At 46.3% G+C, this 18,016-nt stretch overlaps 1 protein-coding gene across 1 annotated transcript in view; it reads left to right on the forward strand.

Moving 5' to 3' along the window:
* The first annotated feature begins 11,664 nt into the window (after positions 1 to 11,664).
* FGFRL1 (fibroblast growth factor receptor like 1) overlaps positions 11,665 to 18,016 on the forward strand; it is a 173,614-nt gene continuing 167,262 nt past the window's right edge. The window contains exons 1-2 of the mRNA XM_068149539.1: positions 11,665 to 11,694; positions 14,929 to 14,976. Coding sequence (XP_068005640.1) covers positions 11,681 to 11,694; positions 14,929 to 14,976 — 62 coding nt within the window. The 5' untranslated portion in view covers positions 11,665 to 11,680. The remainder of the gene's footprint in view (positions 11,695 to 14,928; positions 14,977 to 18,016) is intronic.

An 18,016-nucleotide genomic window follows, 5' to 3' on the forward strand; every position in this document is an offset into this window, starting at 1 on the left:
CCTCTCCCCTTTGGAAATGGGCAGGAACACCAAGTTCTGATTCTTTGATAAGCTTCATGGTCATTCACTCAAATTTCTCTCCTCCCTATCCCAATAGCTAAACTGCAGAGGAGTGCCAGGGCTTGTAAGAACATTTTCAGCTTCCCTGCAGATGTTGCAGCCAGCAGTGCAAGGACTGCATGAGAGCAATGAGGCTCATCTTTTCCTCTCTGTCCTCTACCTCCTATTAGTAATGAGGATAAAACAATGGATTTAATTATTTACTAAGTACTTTTCCCTGATGAATAAGCTACAGTAACCTTTAGGCTAAGATTCAGATCAAAACTCTGCTTAGCCCATAGGTCTCCATGGTAAGGGGCATTTGGGAAAGCATACCCTGCAGTGGCTACAACATGCAGGACAGTTTCAGGAACATGTCTATCAGTGCTAATTCCTTCCTGTATGTCCTCTACTACTTCTATGTTTGCTGGACAAAGAGTGAACAAAGAACAGAGACCTTTTTGAGACATACTTCTGAAAGAGTTTTTCAAAAAATAGGTTTTTTTCCTCATTTCAGTGTTGCTTTTGGGCAGGAGCATAGGCCCAGGAACATGAGACCCTAGCTAAAGTGTTGTTCAGGGGCACATCACTCCGTTTTGCCCTCCCTCCTCTCTTTTGCCCTCCCTCCTCTCTTTTGCCCTCCCTCCTCTCTTTTGCCCTCCCTCCTCTCTTTTGCCCTCCCTCCTCTCTTTTGCCCTCCCTCCTCTCTTTTGCCCTCCCTCCTCTCTTTTGCCCTCCCTCCTCTCTTTTGCCCTCCCTCCTCTCTTTTGCCCTCCCTCCTCTCTTTTGCCCTCCCTCCTCTCTTTTGCCCTCCCTCCTCTCTTTTGCCCTCCCTCCTCTCTTTTGCCCTCCCTCCTCTCTTTTGCCCTTGATATTAAATGCCATCTTCTGCACAAAGATTCACAGAGTATCTCCTTTTCTTTAAAATGGGGAGGTGAAGAGGTGAGGTAAAGCAGGGCCATGTGCAAAATCTGCTCCCCTCTACTCTTTCCTGGAGGGTACACTGCTGTGGATGCAACTGGTGAAGCTGGTTGTGTGCATTTGCTGTGAGGCTACTCTGGCAGCTTGGTCACTGATAATCTCATTCAGGGAAATTTTGTGTCACTTGGGGAGCCAGGAAAGAGCAGAGCAGCATGGCAGAGCAAGCATGTATTTACTGACATGGTCTTCAGAGAAAGGAATTCCTAATTGATCCAGACACTGGCCTCTTGGCCCCAAACACTATTTTATATAAGCACAACGGTAAAATTGGATAATGTTTCTATAAGGAAAATCAAATGGAAACATCCAAATTGCTAATCTCTCTGGAAAAATAATATTATTATCTTATTTATTCTTCCTTGATGCTTGCTTTTCCTTGAAATGCTCTAGGCCTTCTGCATTGAAAGTATATTGTTTGTGGGAGATCTTGAGAGTATGTACAGCTTACTGTATGTACAACTTACTGTCTACAACTACCTGAAGGGAGGTTGTAGCCAGGAAGGGGTTGGTCTCTTCTCCCAGGCAACCAGCACCAGAACAAGAGGACACAGTCTCAAGCTGCACCAGAGGACGTTTAGGCTTGAGGTGAGGAGAAAGTTCTTCACAGAGAGAGTCATTCATCATTGCAATGTGCTGCCCAGGGAGGTGGTGGAGTCACCATCCCTGGAGGTGTTCAAGAGGGGATTGGATGTGGCACTTGGTGCCATGGTCTAGTCATGAGGTCTGTGGTGACAGGTTGGACTTGATGATCTTTGAGGTCTCTTCCAACTTTAGTTATACTGTGATACAACTAGTGAGAAACAGAGGCTGTGGGATCTCTGGAGATCATTTAGTCCAACCTTCTGCCCAGAGTTGAAAGTACCAGCATTGAATGTGTCAGGATAGAACTGACTGCAAAACGTGCTACTGCCGTGAAGTACAAGGTAGGTGAACAGTGGTGACTCTGATTTTTTTCTGAACTCAGTTGTCAGTTTGAGGTGGTTTCAGTTTGCTGTGAGAAGCATTGGTGTGGATATGTGTGGGTGTGATGTGGCTGCAGTTTTGGGCAGTTGTAGCTGGAAAAGAAAATCATGGAATCGTAGAATCAATAAGGTTGGAAAAGACCTCAGAGATCATCAAGTCCAACCTATCACCCAACACCTCATGGCTACTAAACCATGGCTCCAAGTGCCACATCCCATCCCTTTTTGAACACCTCCAGGGATGGTGACTCCACCACCTCCCTGGGTAAAGCTGGGCTGGTGGGAGATGCCCTTGCCTGTGGCAGGGGCATGAGAGCTAGATGATTTTTAAGGTCCCTCTAAATCCAAACCATTCTATGAATCTATGATTCCAACAGTATTCTGGGAAGTGCACTTCCTTCAGCACAGAGGAGTGGTGGAAGTGTGTAGTGAGGCAGGCTCCAGTTCTGCATTCTTGCACCTTTAGCCTAACATTGAGACATTTGTGCCCTGTTGCTAACAACATCAAGATCTAACCCTTCTTAGCCTGTGCACTTTCTGATGCCCCTTGGGAGAAAATGCTGTGCCATAGAGAAAATGACTTTAGGACTTAGGGAAACTGGTACCAGCCAGATCCTTGTGCAGCCCAGGAAAACTCTGTTTCATGGTGTCAAAGCAGTGGCTACAGGCAAGTTAATTACAGCAGAGTAATTAATTTTTCTGCTTTTGCAGCAGCAGGTTTGATTAGGAGACTGGGGTATTGCTTTGACAATGGTGAATAGCAGAACTTTATTCCTTTTAGGTCTTTACCCAGAGCAAATAAATGTAACAAAATGCATATTTATAGAGCATGCCAAAAAGTAATTGTGCCTGATACTGAACTCTCTGTGACCAAAAAAACTATATATATAATAAAAATTCCAGGTAAGAAAAAAGAGCAATTGAACTTTATAAAGTTGTCATTTATATAGAGCCAGGCCAGGAAACTGTACAATGGGTAGGGTCCGACTGAATAGGACCAAAACCAAAGGAGAAATGCAGTTAGTGCACTTTTTGTGGTCTCCTTTGTACTGAGGAACTCAGCCCACTCTGAGGTTCCATCTTCTTTTAAACCCTTTGTCCTCATGAGGGTAGCCAGGACTTTGTATACCAGTGTGAACTAATCTGACACACACCTTGTAAAAAACCCCGTTTGTGTTTAGTCAGCCTGTAGGTTTACTCTGTTCAGATTCCAACTGTGCAAATCTTGCCATGGGAAAAGGCCTTCCCGTGAGAAGTGACATTCACTGCTGTGGAAGTCCTCCTTTTCAGAAATCCCCTTCAGCTGACTGGCAAAACCAACCCCCTCTTTCCTCTAAAACACTAACAATTCGTTCAGGTAACCCAAACCTTTCACCTCAGCACTGGCTAGGCCACACCTTGAGTACTGTGTCCAGTTCTGGCCTCTCAGTTTAATAAGGACATTGAGACTCTTGAACGTGTCCAGAGAAGGGCAACAAGGCTGGGGAGAGGCTTTGAGCACAGCCCTGTGAGGAGAGGCTGAGGGAGCTGGGGTTGTTTAGCCTGGAGAAGAGGAGGCTCAGGGGAGACCTTATTGCTCTCTACAACTACCTGAGGGGTGATTGTAGCCAGGAGGGGGCTGGTCTCTTCTCCCAGGCATCCAGCACCAGAAGAAGAGGACTCAGTCTCAAGCTGCACCAGGGGAAGTTTAGGCTGGAGGTGAGGAGAAAGTTCTTCACAGAGAGAGCTGTTGGCCATTGGAATGTGCTGCCCAGGGAGGTGGTGGAGTCACCATCCCTGGAGGTGTTCAAGAGGGGACTGGACGTGGCACTTCCATGGTTTAGTCATGAGGTCTGTGGTCCAGACAGGTTGGATTTGGTGATCTTTGAGGTCTCTTCCAACCTTGGTGATTCTGTGACTGTCATCCTTAGAGAGGAGATTTAACAAACTGCTTAAAAGCCTTCACAACAGCTGAGTTTTACAAAAAGCATTACCCCTGTTCATGTGCTGGGGTACAGATCAAGAGCAGTGTCTGCTGGAACCACCTCACAGAGGTGGTGTGCTGGTCAAGGAGAAACATAGTCATGTTCAAAACTTAAATACAAAAAGGAGCTTACAGGGGATGTTTGTTTCTGCCATCACACCTTGCCTTGGCTAGTTGAAAGCTGTTAACCAGATAGACTTTGCAAGGAACAGCAGTTTCTTTCATTCTCCAAATGGATATGGTTGAGGCAAGAAAAAAAGAGTATTTGTAAAGTGTCCCAAATGACTCCCAAGGACTAGGGTTGGAGGAGAGGCTGAGGGAGCTCATCCCAGGGTTGGACTCACGGAGTCAGATCCAGCAAGCCTCGGCAGCGGTGCATGGCACAGCTTTCCCAGGTCTCCCCTCTTCCTCACAGTGATTTCTCCTGGATGTCTAATTTCTGAGAATTACTGCAGAAGCAACAGGAATTTTGCAACTGTAAATTCTAGCTGTCACTGTGAGCATAAGTTCCTTGAGTAATAAAACATGATACTACAGGCCAACGTTAAGGGAAGATAGGAACAGGACTTGGGAAAATAGGGGGGGAGGGGAGGTGTGGAATGGTGATGCTGCTGCCTTCTAAAACAAGGGAATACAAACCGGAGCAAACCTCCCTGTCTGCCCCACAAAACTGCAACAGGGCTCATAGCAACTCTGCTAGCAGGAAAGAACAAGGGGTCTGGGTGTTTTTCTTTTACAAATGGCCACATGAACCACGTGTGTGAGAAAAGAAATAGCTGGAAAAAAGACAGCACACATATCTGCTTGCAAAGAAAGGCCTGTTTGTGTTGCTAGCACAGGGGAGGAAATTGTTGAATAACAGTTCATCCATGTAAAAATACGACCTGCACAAGGCTGCCAAGGCTAGTTATAGCTGAGCAGATTGGTCCTCTATATGCAGGTCAGACAAATTATTGGTGCCTAGGGGCAGCTTTCAGTTACACACACCATTTTTTCCTCCATAATTTATAAAACTTCTGGACAGCAGGATACAGGCAAATGGCTCATTGGGGTCCTGGTTACTCCTTCCTCTTTCAAATTCCTTGGCCTCTTTGTGGAAATGCCCTTGCTGTTGCTGTGTTTAGACTTGGAGCTCTTCCACTTGCAGATCCTGGGATGGGTTGGAGGAATAGAAGTGCTTTTCTGCAAGAGAAATCACCTTCATGTTCCCTTTTGTGGCTCTTTAGTAGGAGAACAAATGGTAACTTCTGAGGGTTTTGGGTTTGGTTTTTTATTAATGGCTTAGTTAGCAGGAAGATCTCACAGATTTGTCAGACTGTCTTGAAGTGATGTTTCAGTCATTTGCTCTGCCCTCTTAGATAACCCAAAGCTAATTTCTGGAGCAAACCCATAACTCCTGCTAGCACAACAGCTTCCTCAAATACGACCACAGTGTGAGAATCTGGGAGAGCAGAGACACCCCCCCCCCCGCCCCCAACCTTTTTGCAGTCCATTTGAAACAAACATAGCAAATTCTGAGATGATGAACCAAATTGTTTCTTGCTGTCCTGATTATAAGGAAGCCTGAGTGAATGGAAAAAGCTGTGGTGCCATCCTTCTGCTTGCTTAATTTGTGTTTTGAAGAGAGAAATGGTTTGCAGCCATGGGTTAAGAGTCAGAACTCCTGGGTTCTTTTCCCAACATAGCTACTGGCTCATATTACTTTTGGCAATTCATTTAACGTCTTTGCTTGGCTTTCTCTTCCATAAGAGAGATGTAATAATACTTCAGTGGCTTAATTAACTAAACCTTGTAAAGTACTTTGACATCTTTGGGTGAAATTGTTCTAAATGGTGCTAAAATATTATGATGGTAGAAAGAGCAGGATAATGAAGCACAGCATTTGGCAGACAGTGTGTCAAGCAGAGTCTGCCATGCAGTTCCCCCTCTCTGGAAGTATCCAAGCCCAGGTTGGATAGGACTTTGAGCAACCTAATCTAGTGGCAAGTGTCCTTGCCCATGGCAGGGCAATTGGAATTGTCCAACTCAACCCATTCTATGATTCTATGAAGGTACAGGAGATGCTTGTGAAGGAGGAGCCTGAAATGTTCACCTATCTTGCCAAGGATTCCTTGCCTTGATGGGTGCTGAATGTTGTATTTTTTGGAAGTGGGGAGCAGATGCTTTTGGAGTAAAGGGCAGCTTGGAAGGGTAAGACATCAAGATTTTCAACAAGATTTCCAGGGAGCAACTCACACTGTGATGCTTCCTGGCATCCATATTGCCTTGGATCTTACAAGTTAAAACAGAGGCCATGGGGTCTTTTAGCACTGATGGTGTGCTTGTGAGAAGTCCCACCATCCCCAGGCAGGATCATGGCCATACCAGATGGGCATGGGGGAAAGCCAAGTGTGTGCCTCCCCTGGCTTAATTTTTGATTTTGACAAGCAATCTGGCTTGCAGCAAGGAGGGAGTGAAACGACCAGGAGTGAGGAGTGGAGAGAGGGTAGGAACTGTGAGGCATGTGGTTTCACAGGTTTACTGGTTGCACAGCCACAGGGTGTTGAAATGTTTAAAGGGGTTTGAGAAATAAATCTCACCCTGGCTCTGTCTCAGCAATGCCTCTTAGCATAACTCACCATTAGAGCAGAAAGTAACCTGCTCTTTACAGGGAGAGTGTGACTCAAAATGGGTTAATCCATCATTCACTTCACCCCCTCTTGCCTTTGCCTTGCTCCAGCTGGGATCATTTCTAATCAGTGTCTGGATCCAGGCATCATCTCAGCAGCTGGCCCTGATGCAAAGGCACAGCAAGCCCTCCTCCTCCCGCCAAATCCAAACCACATCCATGCTTCAGTTACACCAGGAGCCAGCCTCAGCCTCTGCATGACAGACCCGAGCTGAGTGCTGCCCTCGGTGCCACATTTTGTCCCGGGGCTGCTGAATGACCTCTTGCTTTTCCTGATGCCCGCCAGCAGCAGGGAGGCTGAGCCTGACCCAGTGCCCCATAGCTGGTGAGCTGTCTCTGGTTTAGCAATTGGACATGGTCGGAGCCGGCAGTGAGCAGAGGAGTGGAGAGTGTTTTATTTTCCCGCTCCATGCTCCTCTTGGCAGTGTCAAGTGTCACATAAGCCCAAGCAAATATATTACATTAGTTTCAAGGCAAAACTGCCCCTTTGGGATGATTTCTTCAGAACTTACCTGTTTTCCCCTAAAATTCACATGGTCCTTCCTGACTTCTGAGGTGCTGCTGCCTCTAGTGAGATACCCAGGCTGGGTTGGAGGAGGCTACTCTGTGTAGGAGGATGGGACTTTTATGGAGGAAGGTATGCAAGAAAGCAGAGGAGCAGAGGTATCATAAGGAGCCACCAGTTGTGTAGAAGTTTCCCACCTTGCACTGCTTGACTCTCTCCTTTGGACAGGGGATGGGAAAGGAGACACAACCTTTTTCCATGTGATGTGTTAAGCAGCAGGAAGTGCAGAAGACAGGCCCCCTGGGCTCTGTGAATGGGTGGTTGTTCTGGCTGAAGTCATCTATGTAAAGCAAGTATCTGGAGAAGCAAAGGGAATGTATTCTGCACCTCATGCAGCCCACTTTCAAGGCTTCATTGTGAGCATCTCCCACTCTTCTCTTGTATGTCTCCACTGAGTCTTTCCTGTGATTTAGGAAGAAATTCAGCAGAAACCTCCAAACCCCAGTTCAGGTGGCCACCAAACAGCCCTCATTTGTTTTCTAATTATCTGCTTCAGCTTTGCACCATGCATATCCTCTAAGCCTCCTAGTCTGTGGTGGATCACTTGCCTTTTCATGTCAGTGCTCTCTCTACTTTAGGACAGGGATGCATTTCTTCACTTACCCATTGCCTTGTTACATTACCCTGATGTTCTGCGAGGCCCTTGTCCTGCATCATGCATAGGACTGGCTCATCCTCCTTTGGATGTAAACTTCTGTGCTTTTGAATCATTAGTCATCTCCTGGTCCTGCCTTCCCTGCTCTGAATGCCACCACATGAGTCATTCCTCATTTTTCTTGGCAGACAGACCCCTGAGGAGCAACAGTTCAGGCTGCATTACTGCTGAATGTGTCATATGATTGAAAGAGTGTTGAGAGATGCTCTGCAAGTCAGAAAAGGCTTTCCCAATGCATGCTCTGCTTCATTAGTGCCTTGCCTCTGTGGATGGTTTTATGATGTGGCTGTACTTCTTCCAGCACCAGTACTAGTTGGACATGAGCTTCAGTGGGGGATAACGCTGGTAGATCCAGATCCAGAAGGTGCCTAGACAGGACGGATATGTCTGAAATGTAATTTCTTCTCTGCCCTGTTGGGAAACAGTGTCCCAGGAGAAGACTTTCTCCCCCTTCTGCAAAATACTTGGCAAAGCCACAAGCTTTTCTTGGTTTGAGCTCAGTGATGGACTGGGCTCCCGTGACATTGCATTGAAAAAATTCAGGGTCAGATTAGAGAAGGCTCTGAGCAATGTGATCCCCACTCACTGCAGAGGAGTTGGACTAGATTAACTTTAAAAGTCCTTTTCAACCCAGAACATTCTATGATTGTATGGACTGCCAGCCCTTTAGGCACAACCATAGCCACATCCTTACCATATGGAGATGAGAATTTTTCCACTGCTGGTGCCACATGAATAATAACATTTCCTTCAGGTGTATCATGATACATCTGCAGCACCATTCACTTGGCCCTAACACTGCTTTAAACCTGGAGTGAACGAGTTAGTTCACGTGTAGGGGCTCACATCTGCCATAGCCCTCTTTCAGGCTTGTGTAAGAAGCACCCTAAAAGCCCTTCGGAGCCTGTGTGAAACTGTCGCTGGATGCTTCAGTTTCTAGCACATTTAGCAGGCAAAACCCACAGTCAGGCCAGTTTGTTGCTAGCCTGAAGAACAAAAGTCAAGCTGGCCAAAGGGTGGTGGCCTGTGGCGGCAGCTGGGTGGCTTCTGACGTGCAGAAGTCATAGAGATCCTGGAGGTTTAATGACACGATCTGTCTCTTTATTTTCCTGATTGGTTAGCTAAAAGACAAAGGTGGAGCCTGTACACACAGGGGATCCAAGAAAACTCTTGCAGGGCCACAGTTTAAAATGGAGCCCCTTGCTCAGTGCCACACAGTGGGAATCGTCCTTCTTGCCTCAGTGGAGTTGGAGAAGTCAATCTAATACACTGTTTTTAACCAAAGGCCCCCAACCTTACATACTGGGAGGAGTCCTGTTGCTTCTAAAGGGAAGTTCACAGACAATGAGAACCATTTGGTGTTTGATGTCTGGCCAAGGTATCTCCCTGCAGGACTGTTGCCTATGTATCTAAACGTGCAAGCCAACACAGGAGGGCTAGTGATCTGCTTTCCATCTGACCTCTCATGGGCATAGTGTCAGTGATGGTTGTAAACAAATTTTCTCCCATGAGCAGAGTTTGCTTTTTGTTGGGCCCTGCAGTAATATTATGTTAAGAAATATCTCAGCTTTCTTGCACATTCCCATGCTGTTCACACAGATCAGAAGCAGGTTGGCTTTAGGAAGCTGAATTTTTTCTTTTTAAGATAAAGAGCTTTATTTTGGCTTAATCTCTGTTCCCACTTATCAGTTTGAGTGCAGACTGTTGTTTCTGAAGTGAGAAGAACATTTCGACAAGGACATGACCCTTGTGTCTTCGGTCGCCTTTTCTTGCTGCACTCTGGTGGTTTTGTTTCTCCACCAAGGTAAACTAACTGTTTCTCACATAAAAATAGCAGATCAGTCTGAGAAATGTAGGCACAGAAATGGTCAGAAGGAAAAATGCTGCAGGGTTTAAAAGCTGGAGGACTGATTTTTGGTATGCTTGCAGGCGGGAAAAGGACTTCATGTGTTACTGCTGATATGTTCAAAGCAGTGATGCAACTCTAGAGAGGGACTTAACAGCAGTGGTCAGATGCTAGCAAAGCATATGTCTTCTCAAGAGGAGGTTATGTGCTTCAGTTGTAGTTACATGCTTTCATTTCAACCCACCTGAGCATCTAACAAAAGCCTTCTTCTGTTGTGGGTGATCCTAATGCAGGCCCAAGCTTAGCCTCAGAAAGCATATCCCTGCTCTTAATGTAATGTGCATGGGCGTTGTACACCACTGCACTACAGCATGGAGCAGTCCAAGCTCTTGATTGCCCATGTGGCAGATCACTGAGGGTGCAGCCCTACTGAATGACTTCAAAATCTGGACATGTTCCTGTGTCTCCTTCTGATGACAGACTTGTGCAAGGAGATAGTCGGCATGTTAGGAAATGCAGGCAGATTATAAGTGGGCAAGCTAGGCTGAAGTCATCCTACGCTTGTAAAACACTCCACCTTTGCTTCTCTCACTTTAGTTAACCTAGGAACAAAACAGTAGCCCAGTGCTGGCAAACATGTGTGTTTAACACCATCAGCCTGCTTCCACAAGGATCCTGATTTACTCAACATTTTAGGCCACTATAAAAAGACATTTTGAAGCTAACCATGTTTGCAGAGCTCACTACAGCCAAATAATTAGATATTACTAGCACAGCAAATGCTCACAGCTTGCAGGTCCCATACTCTGCAGTGTCTGAAATGCAGCTATTTTCCCTTCCTTGGAACATGAGATGATTTCATCCTTTCACACTGTTTCCTGTAGCAACATCATTACATGCCAGCTTGCTGCTGGGGACCGCTGTGAGCACAATTCATCCAGCACACCAGTGCTGCTGCTGACAATCCCTAGCACATATTCTCCCTGAAGCTGTGTTTGCTTAACTAGTATTTAGTGAAGTAGCTGTTTCTAATTTGTCCCTCTAATCTGTGCCTAATTAGATCCTTTTGAACTCATCACCCTTCACACCTACTTATGTGAAACGATCCTGCTAGCTGGAGAAATGTTGCTGTTGAAATCAAGTGAGCCACGCTGGTGCAAGTGAGTTCAGAGTTGGGTGTGATGTGGCAGTGCTGGAAATTGCCCTACTTTCAAAGGCCATGTTTTGAAACTTGGATTATAAACCATACTGCTGAAAAACAAGAGGATTTGTCAGTTAATTAGTTTTTTTTGTCTGAAGTCTAGGCTTGCAAATTCAGACCAGTTATTTCTCCACAGAGAGCTCTTTCCAAGATCACATATCCTTTTGCAGTTGTGTATCTTCATTTTCCTGCAGCAAAGGGTGGGTTGGGAACATCCAGTTCCCCATATTCATGATCCAGATGAGTAATTGGCAGCTGCTCTGAACATGTGTCCTCATGCATTTGTAGATATTTATGATCTTCCTTCGTAGAGAGATGAACATGTTTCATCTCTGAGGACTCTGTGGAGTCTACTCTCTTCTTCACTTTCCTATGGCTTTGCTCATCACCTACATGTGGTTCATAGCCACACAGCTGGCCAGATGGATAGAGGAGTATCTCGGTGGCACACTGAAGAGAAATGCTGAAGCATCATTTCTCCTGGAGGCAAGAACAGCAGGCTTGGCAAAATGGGGCCCTGCTTGGCAGCTCCTGCAACCCCATGACCCTCATTTCCACAGGTAATGCTGTTACACAACAGCTGAGCTGCTCAGACTTCTCCAGATCTCACTTCTTGACAGCATAAGAAAAAAAGCTTTTGTGTTGTGCTGGAGTTATGCAGGACTCCCGGAGAAGGAGTTCACAGCCTTTAACCAGAAGATGGCACAATGTAACCATCTTATAAACCTGGCTATTCCGGCGGCCCATCAGCGCTCTCCCGGAGCAGGGAGCTAAACTGCCAGATTCTTTCCAAGGAATGGATGGTGGCTCTCAGGTGACTGATTTTGCATTGCAGATCACGCTTCCTGGGTTCTTCTTGTGCTTCTGCAAATGCATGCTCTCATTTCTTCCCTCTCCCCACTGTGTGTGTGTGCATGCATGGGTGAGGATGTTGCATTTACATCCATGTGCCTGCATGAGTTCCTTAAGGTTACACCCACTTCTAGCAGGCCTGAATCTGGCAGGTGTGTTGGATGGCTAGCAGTGCACCTGCTTCTTTATCCCTTCAACCCACAGCAAACCTCAGACTCCCATAGATGCACGTGAGACCCCAAGAACTAATGTACTGGGGACCCTGAGCTGTCATCACTGGCTCACAGTCCCGGTCCCCCTGGCCTGTGTGGTTCACACCTGGGCTTGCTGGCAGCGTGGGGTCCCACGTGCTCCCCCTGCTGCATTCCTCTGCTCTCCTTCCTCTGAGCTTTGGGGACTTTGTACCTGCATTCACATGACTCTTGTGGACTAAACCTAGGTGTGGCCTCTATGCCTTTTAACAAAACTGCTGCATTATATTTGTACCAAAAGGCCTTTTAATGAGCTTCAGAAGTCAGGGAAAGGCAAGCTTGCTGAAAGGCAGTGAGGTAGACCTAGGTGATTCCACTGTTGTCATTTGCTCTAGATGGGTCCCATGGCTGGTGTCACCCTGTCCCCTGGGAAGGCTCCTTTTACAAATGGGAAACCAAGGCTCCTAACAAAATATGGGACTGGGCATGCAGAATGTGAGCACAGCCAAGGGCTGGAGTCTCCCCTCTGTTCCTTGAGCAGCTTTGACTGTCACCATAAACAAGTGCATAGCTTTATCACTGCAGATGCAGCTACTCCCATTGTGCCTCCAACCAAATTCTTGGGCACATTGCATTGTTTAAGCAGTTGGGACATGTAAAGCCCTCTCAGTGTCTTGTATGAACAGGCCCGTAGGAGTGTTAAGTATTATGCTGAGGATGGATTATGTTGAAGGCAGGGCCCAGCTAATGTTGTTGATGGTGATGGTTTGACAGGCAAAGGTTTAACAACAGATCCTAGAGACGTGGCTGTATCAGGGTGAATAAGTGAGCAAAGAGCCAGATACTCCTTTAACTTGCTTCATCTTTTAGCTCACTACTGACATCAAAGCTGCATCACTGGGTACCACCATAAGAGAGGTGTCCCAGTTTTTGCATGTCTCCAAGGGCAGAATCGATTCCTAAGGTTTCTTTGATTGCCACTGATCTTTTTAATTCCACCTTTGCACCCTACTCAAACACAAACCCTTTGCCTGTCTAGGGAGATACAAGTCCAAAAGAACTGTGGTGGCTAAGCCTGAAAGAAAATAATCACTTGCTTGTGTTGATTCTTGTCTGAGGGAAAGTTTCTCTTTGGTGTGCTTGGTAATATTTGCATTAAACTATATCCCTCTGACCAGAAGTTGTTGGGACTAATTTAGGTTTCAGGGCATAAATCCAGCTTTAGAAGACTATAATAATGTGGCAGCTCTTTGCCACTGAATTACATGTTAAGTGTCTTACAGTGGAACTGTAATTACATGCTCACTCCCAGCACTGACAAGTAAACATGATTATAACAGTGTCTGGAACCAATGTTTTTATGAATTCTTCAAAAGAAAAGAGAGACTTAAGGACACATATGGGATTTATTTTCTGGCTGAAACCATGTAGTTGTTATTTAGTGTTCACACACTACTGCTGCACATTGCAAAACAGAGGCTGTGCAGCACTTACCAGCTAAGAGGGATACATAGAAAAGAAGAAATTAAAGGAAATGTTGGCATTTTCAGTGTTTCCTTTTGCTCCTTAGCACTTCTGGATCTCAGGGGACTTATCCACATGTGGGATCTTGACAAAGGCTTTTGACCTGGCCCTGGAAATCATAGAGTTCAGCTCTCATGGCGTCAGGTGTAAGGAACAAAGTGCTGGCACGCTGTGTCTGATGGAGCTCAGATGAATGTCTGCACCACCAGGAGGGTTTAGCAGCAGAGGGATAAACCACCCATCTGTTGTTTACCCATAACTGAGACATGGTGGCATTTCTCTCTCCCTTCCTCTTTTGCCTTAATGCTGGGGTAAAGATGGGGGATGATTGGCAAAGGGTAGTTCCTACAGTCTAGAGAAACATGTAGTCTCCTAGAATATCTTCATGACAGACTAATGGCAAAGTTCAGATGTGTCTTCAAGCTTCTCTAAACATCATACTAACTCAAATTGATGAGAACATCTCAGGACAATGGGAGGGGAAAGGGAAGGTGTTGGGAGTGTCATGTGCTCGTGTAGGTGTTTGAATCAGGCACTAGAAACCAAAGCAGCAGATGTCTGACACTCTGAGAACTTCTGTTTCTAACTGGCTGAACAAGTGCTCCAGGCCCAAGTGCTCCTGAGCATTGGGAAACCTTGACTCAGAGATGAATTCTGTGGCTATGGCTGGTGTCTGATCAGTGTTTTGTCAAGCTTAGCCCTTGTGCTCATATTTGCTCTTTTTGTAAAGAGCACTAGCCCTACACTACTGCATTGTTAAGACATACTTTCACACCACATGTCTCACTCTGTGGTGGCATCCAGGGCTTCACCTAGGCATTTGCATTTGCAGCTCACAGGAGTGGTGGTTTGACTTGCTATAAAACAGGAGCCTGCATGTGGCTGACATTTGAACCGACAGTGAGGGGAAAAGGGCTGGCATTTCTCTTATGCATGCTGTGTGCTGAAGTTCGGATGTGTCCTTGATGGCAAGCCCTCCTCCAGCAACAGCCCTTCAGCTATGTTTCTCTGGAACCATGAGATCTGTCCTGCAGCATGTGTGTGGCAGGCATACTTTTCTCACACTTTAAACTGCTCTTTTTTGACATGGGTAGTGTCCATAATGAAGTACAAAGGCTTCTTGGGAAGGACTGGGTGTCTGAGCTCCAAAGGTGCAGCTGGCTGGCAGAGCTCAGCCAAGAGACTGAACTTGCCAGTGCAAGTGAGTGCTGAGGGAGCTGGCATGGGTGATCTCCAAGCCCATTTCCATCATCTATCAGCAGTCCTGGCTGACTGGGGCAGTTCCACTTGACTGGAGGTTGGCAAACGTGATGCCTCCCATAGGTAGGATCTGGGAATCTAACATAATCTGACCTCAGTGCTAGGGAAGGTCATGTCAGCTCTGAAAAGCAACCCCACAAATACTTTACCCACTTGGGTATTTACTGCTCATACATTCAGATGAGAATTAATGTTAAAGTCTTTCTCCCTGCTCTCTGCAGGCCAACCCAGGGATGGAGTCAGTCCAGGATCCACCTTGGATTATACAGGTATGAACACAATCAGAATCAGACTCTGGCTTGCAAAAAGACATTGTATCTTGCTTTGGTGCTGGAGAGATGAGTGCCCTGTTTCTCTTGCAGGATTACTGGGGATGCAAAGTGTTGATGAGTGGAGAGGAATGCTGTGAGCTTTGTATCATCCACTTCTCAATTTTTTTGCTAGGGGTTAGAGCCTGTGGAGGAAGAGAGATCATAGAATCATGGAATAGTTTAGGTTGGAATGGACTTTAAAGATCATCTCATTCTAACTGCCCTGCCACTGGCAGGGACAGCTTCTATTAGGCCAGGTTTCTCAAAGCCCCATCCAGCCTGGCCTTGATTACTTCCAGGAAGCTGCCTTCTCAACGACTCCACAACCCCAAGCAACTTGTTCCAGTGCCTCACCACCCTCACAGTGACAAATTTCTTCCTTACATCTAATCCAAATCTGCCCTCTTGCAGTTTGAAACCATTAGCCCTTTTCATGTCACTACACTCCTTGATAAAAGTCCCTCTTCATCTTTCCTAGGCCCCCTTTAAGTACTGAAAGGCTGCTATAAGGTCTCCCGAGAACCTCTTTTTCTCCAGGCTGAACAACCCCATCCTCTCCATGTGTCCTCAGAGGGGAGGTGCTCCAGCCCTCTGATCATCTTCATAGCCCTTCTTTGAACCCACTTGAGCAGGTCTATGTCTTTCTCTACACTGTGGGCTCCAGAGATGAGCACAGCTCTCCCTAACAATTGACTTTAGAGATAGGCTGATTTATGCCATAAGCAAATCATTCCCAGAGTGGGAATCTGCATGCTGAGTCTGTCAGGGGGCATCTAATCCTCCCAGCCCTCTCTTGCCCAGACACATCATGCTGCTGGCCTGGACAGAGCTTGCTGGCTACTCTTGTAGGATCCCCCTGTGCTAGGAAGATCCCATTACTGCCTTCAAGCATGCTCTTGACTTCACTGGAGCAGCATAAAAGGAAAAGGAGAGGTGAAACCAAGGACTTGACCTACCAGTCCAGGTTGAATTGCAGGGCTGCCAGTGAGGAACAAAATATTATTTCTGCTGCTAAACAGATTTGTTTTGGAATCAGTGAGGGATTACCCAGAGCTTACCCAGCTTTCTCTACACTTGTCTTAGGAAACCTGTGTGGATCATTCAGAAACTGGGGGCCTTCCCCAGCATGAGCCTGGCTCTTACAGAGATCTTGCCTCATTTATATATTATTTCTCTCTCTCTCTCCTTTTTTTGTTGGTACTGTTTCTGGTATGGATTTGTGGATGCTCCCAGAGCGTTGTCTGCTCCCCTCTGGGTTTTGTTGGGTTCTCTTTCTTGCAGAGACAAACATTTGTGTTCAGATTAGCATGGCCAGGAGTTACTCCATTATACTCAGACTTGACTGTTTACTCTTTAAAGCATGTCCCTTTTATTTACTCCTCCAGAGCTGCCTGTTTAATCCAATCTCTTTTCCACTGAATTACACTAGCACAATAACATAGGCCAAACAGGTTCAGCCTGGGGCACGGGTGGCAGAGGCAGGGGCTATATTTTTGTCAGATAATAAAAATGGTATTTAATGAGACTGGTGGATTTTGTAGCTAAAAAGGGAGTTGCTCTTCCCAGTCAGTATTTGCAATGGCTTTGCAGCACCTACCTTTGCAAAAAAACTAAGCAAATGAGCTGAAAATGAAGGTGGAGTCTAGCTGGGTTTTGCAGGAAGCCTGAAGTTTGACAAAAGCCCTGGTAAGCAGGCAAAGCCTGGTCAGACAGACATGGGACCTCTTAGTAGATGCAGGTCCCAATGCACACAAGAGCTCCACACCAAAACCCTGAGATGACATTGACCTGTCTGAATCATAGTCATGTGTAACATGAATAAAAGCACCCTGGTGAGCAGACCATGGGGATCAGAGCCAGCTCTGCACTGGGGCTGCACCTCACATGGCTGGTATCTTTCATCCCTCCAACCTTGGGTCACAATCAGCGTGACAGCCGAGGACATCCTCTTCTGGATTTATGGCACATTCCTCCCCTTTCACTGTTGCATTACAGCTGTGTTGCAAGATTTTTATGTTCTTCATTATTCTTTTTAAGTAGCTGATCCTTTTGTTCATTATTAACATTCCATCTTAATTGTTCTCTTAAGTAAACAGACATCTGCACTCTACAGAAACAGGAGAAGATAAGTTCTTTGGCCCATGGAGGTGAAGTTGTTATTTATTTCTATGATACATGATTTACTCTCCAGACATTTTTCTGGCAAGATCCATTGCCACCTTCGAGTTGCCCTGTATATATCTGCTGCTCATCAGGACATCAGCCAGCCCTACTCTGCTCCTGTTATTTTGGAAACCCAGAGCTGTGAGTTTCATAAAGGCTTGGTTAAGTAAGCAACAAATTTATCTTTGTCTAAAGATAAAAGTGTTTGGCAGCAAATGTTGGCAGCTCGTTGCATATTTCCAGGGCTCCTTAGAGTGCTCTCTGCTCTTCCCTTCGTGTGGGGATAGCTGTGGGGGCTGTCTTGCAGCACCATGTCCTAAGTGGATCCAGTGTGGTTAATATTTAACCCTGCCCGTGCCTGAGGAGGGTGGGATGGAGGCTCCACCTGTACTCTCTGGTGAGTCAGATCCTGGTGGATATTGTAGTCATTTTCCTTGGGCTGTGGGCAGTTGGGCTGTGATCCTCAAGTCCATCAAGGTTTGTCCTCTTGGTGCTGTTGTCCTCCCGCCAGCTTTGCCCTGTGCCTGCAGCTGCCCTGCCAGTGCTGTTGGTTGAAGCCATGGGCACAGCACCAGAGTAAGGAGAGTTTTATCAGGCAAAGGGTCCAAAAGGTCTCCCTTGATCTCAGGGGAAGCCTGTCTAGGGATGCCTCCCTTGTTGCAGCCCCCAAGTCCTGTGTCCATAGGAACCCATCTCTAGATGCAGTCAGTTTCCTCAGGCAGCTCATCCCCTGGCATGAGTAATGCCAAGGCTCAGCCCTCATGGTGTTGCAGATGGCTTAGAGCCATCCACAAGCTAACACCCTGCCTTCAGCCTTCACTTCACAAAATAAAAT

Source organism: Melanerpes formicivorus, unplaced genomic scaffold, assembly GCF_026170545.1.
Source record: "Melanerpes formicivorus ecotype bairdi unplaced genomic scaffold, bMelFor1.0.p_v2 SCAF_18, whole genome shotgun sequence".
In the NCBI taxonomy this organism is placed as follows: Eukaryota; Metazoa; Chordata; class Aves; order Piciformes; family Picidae; genus Melanerpes; species Melanerpes formicivorus.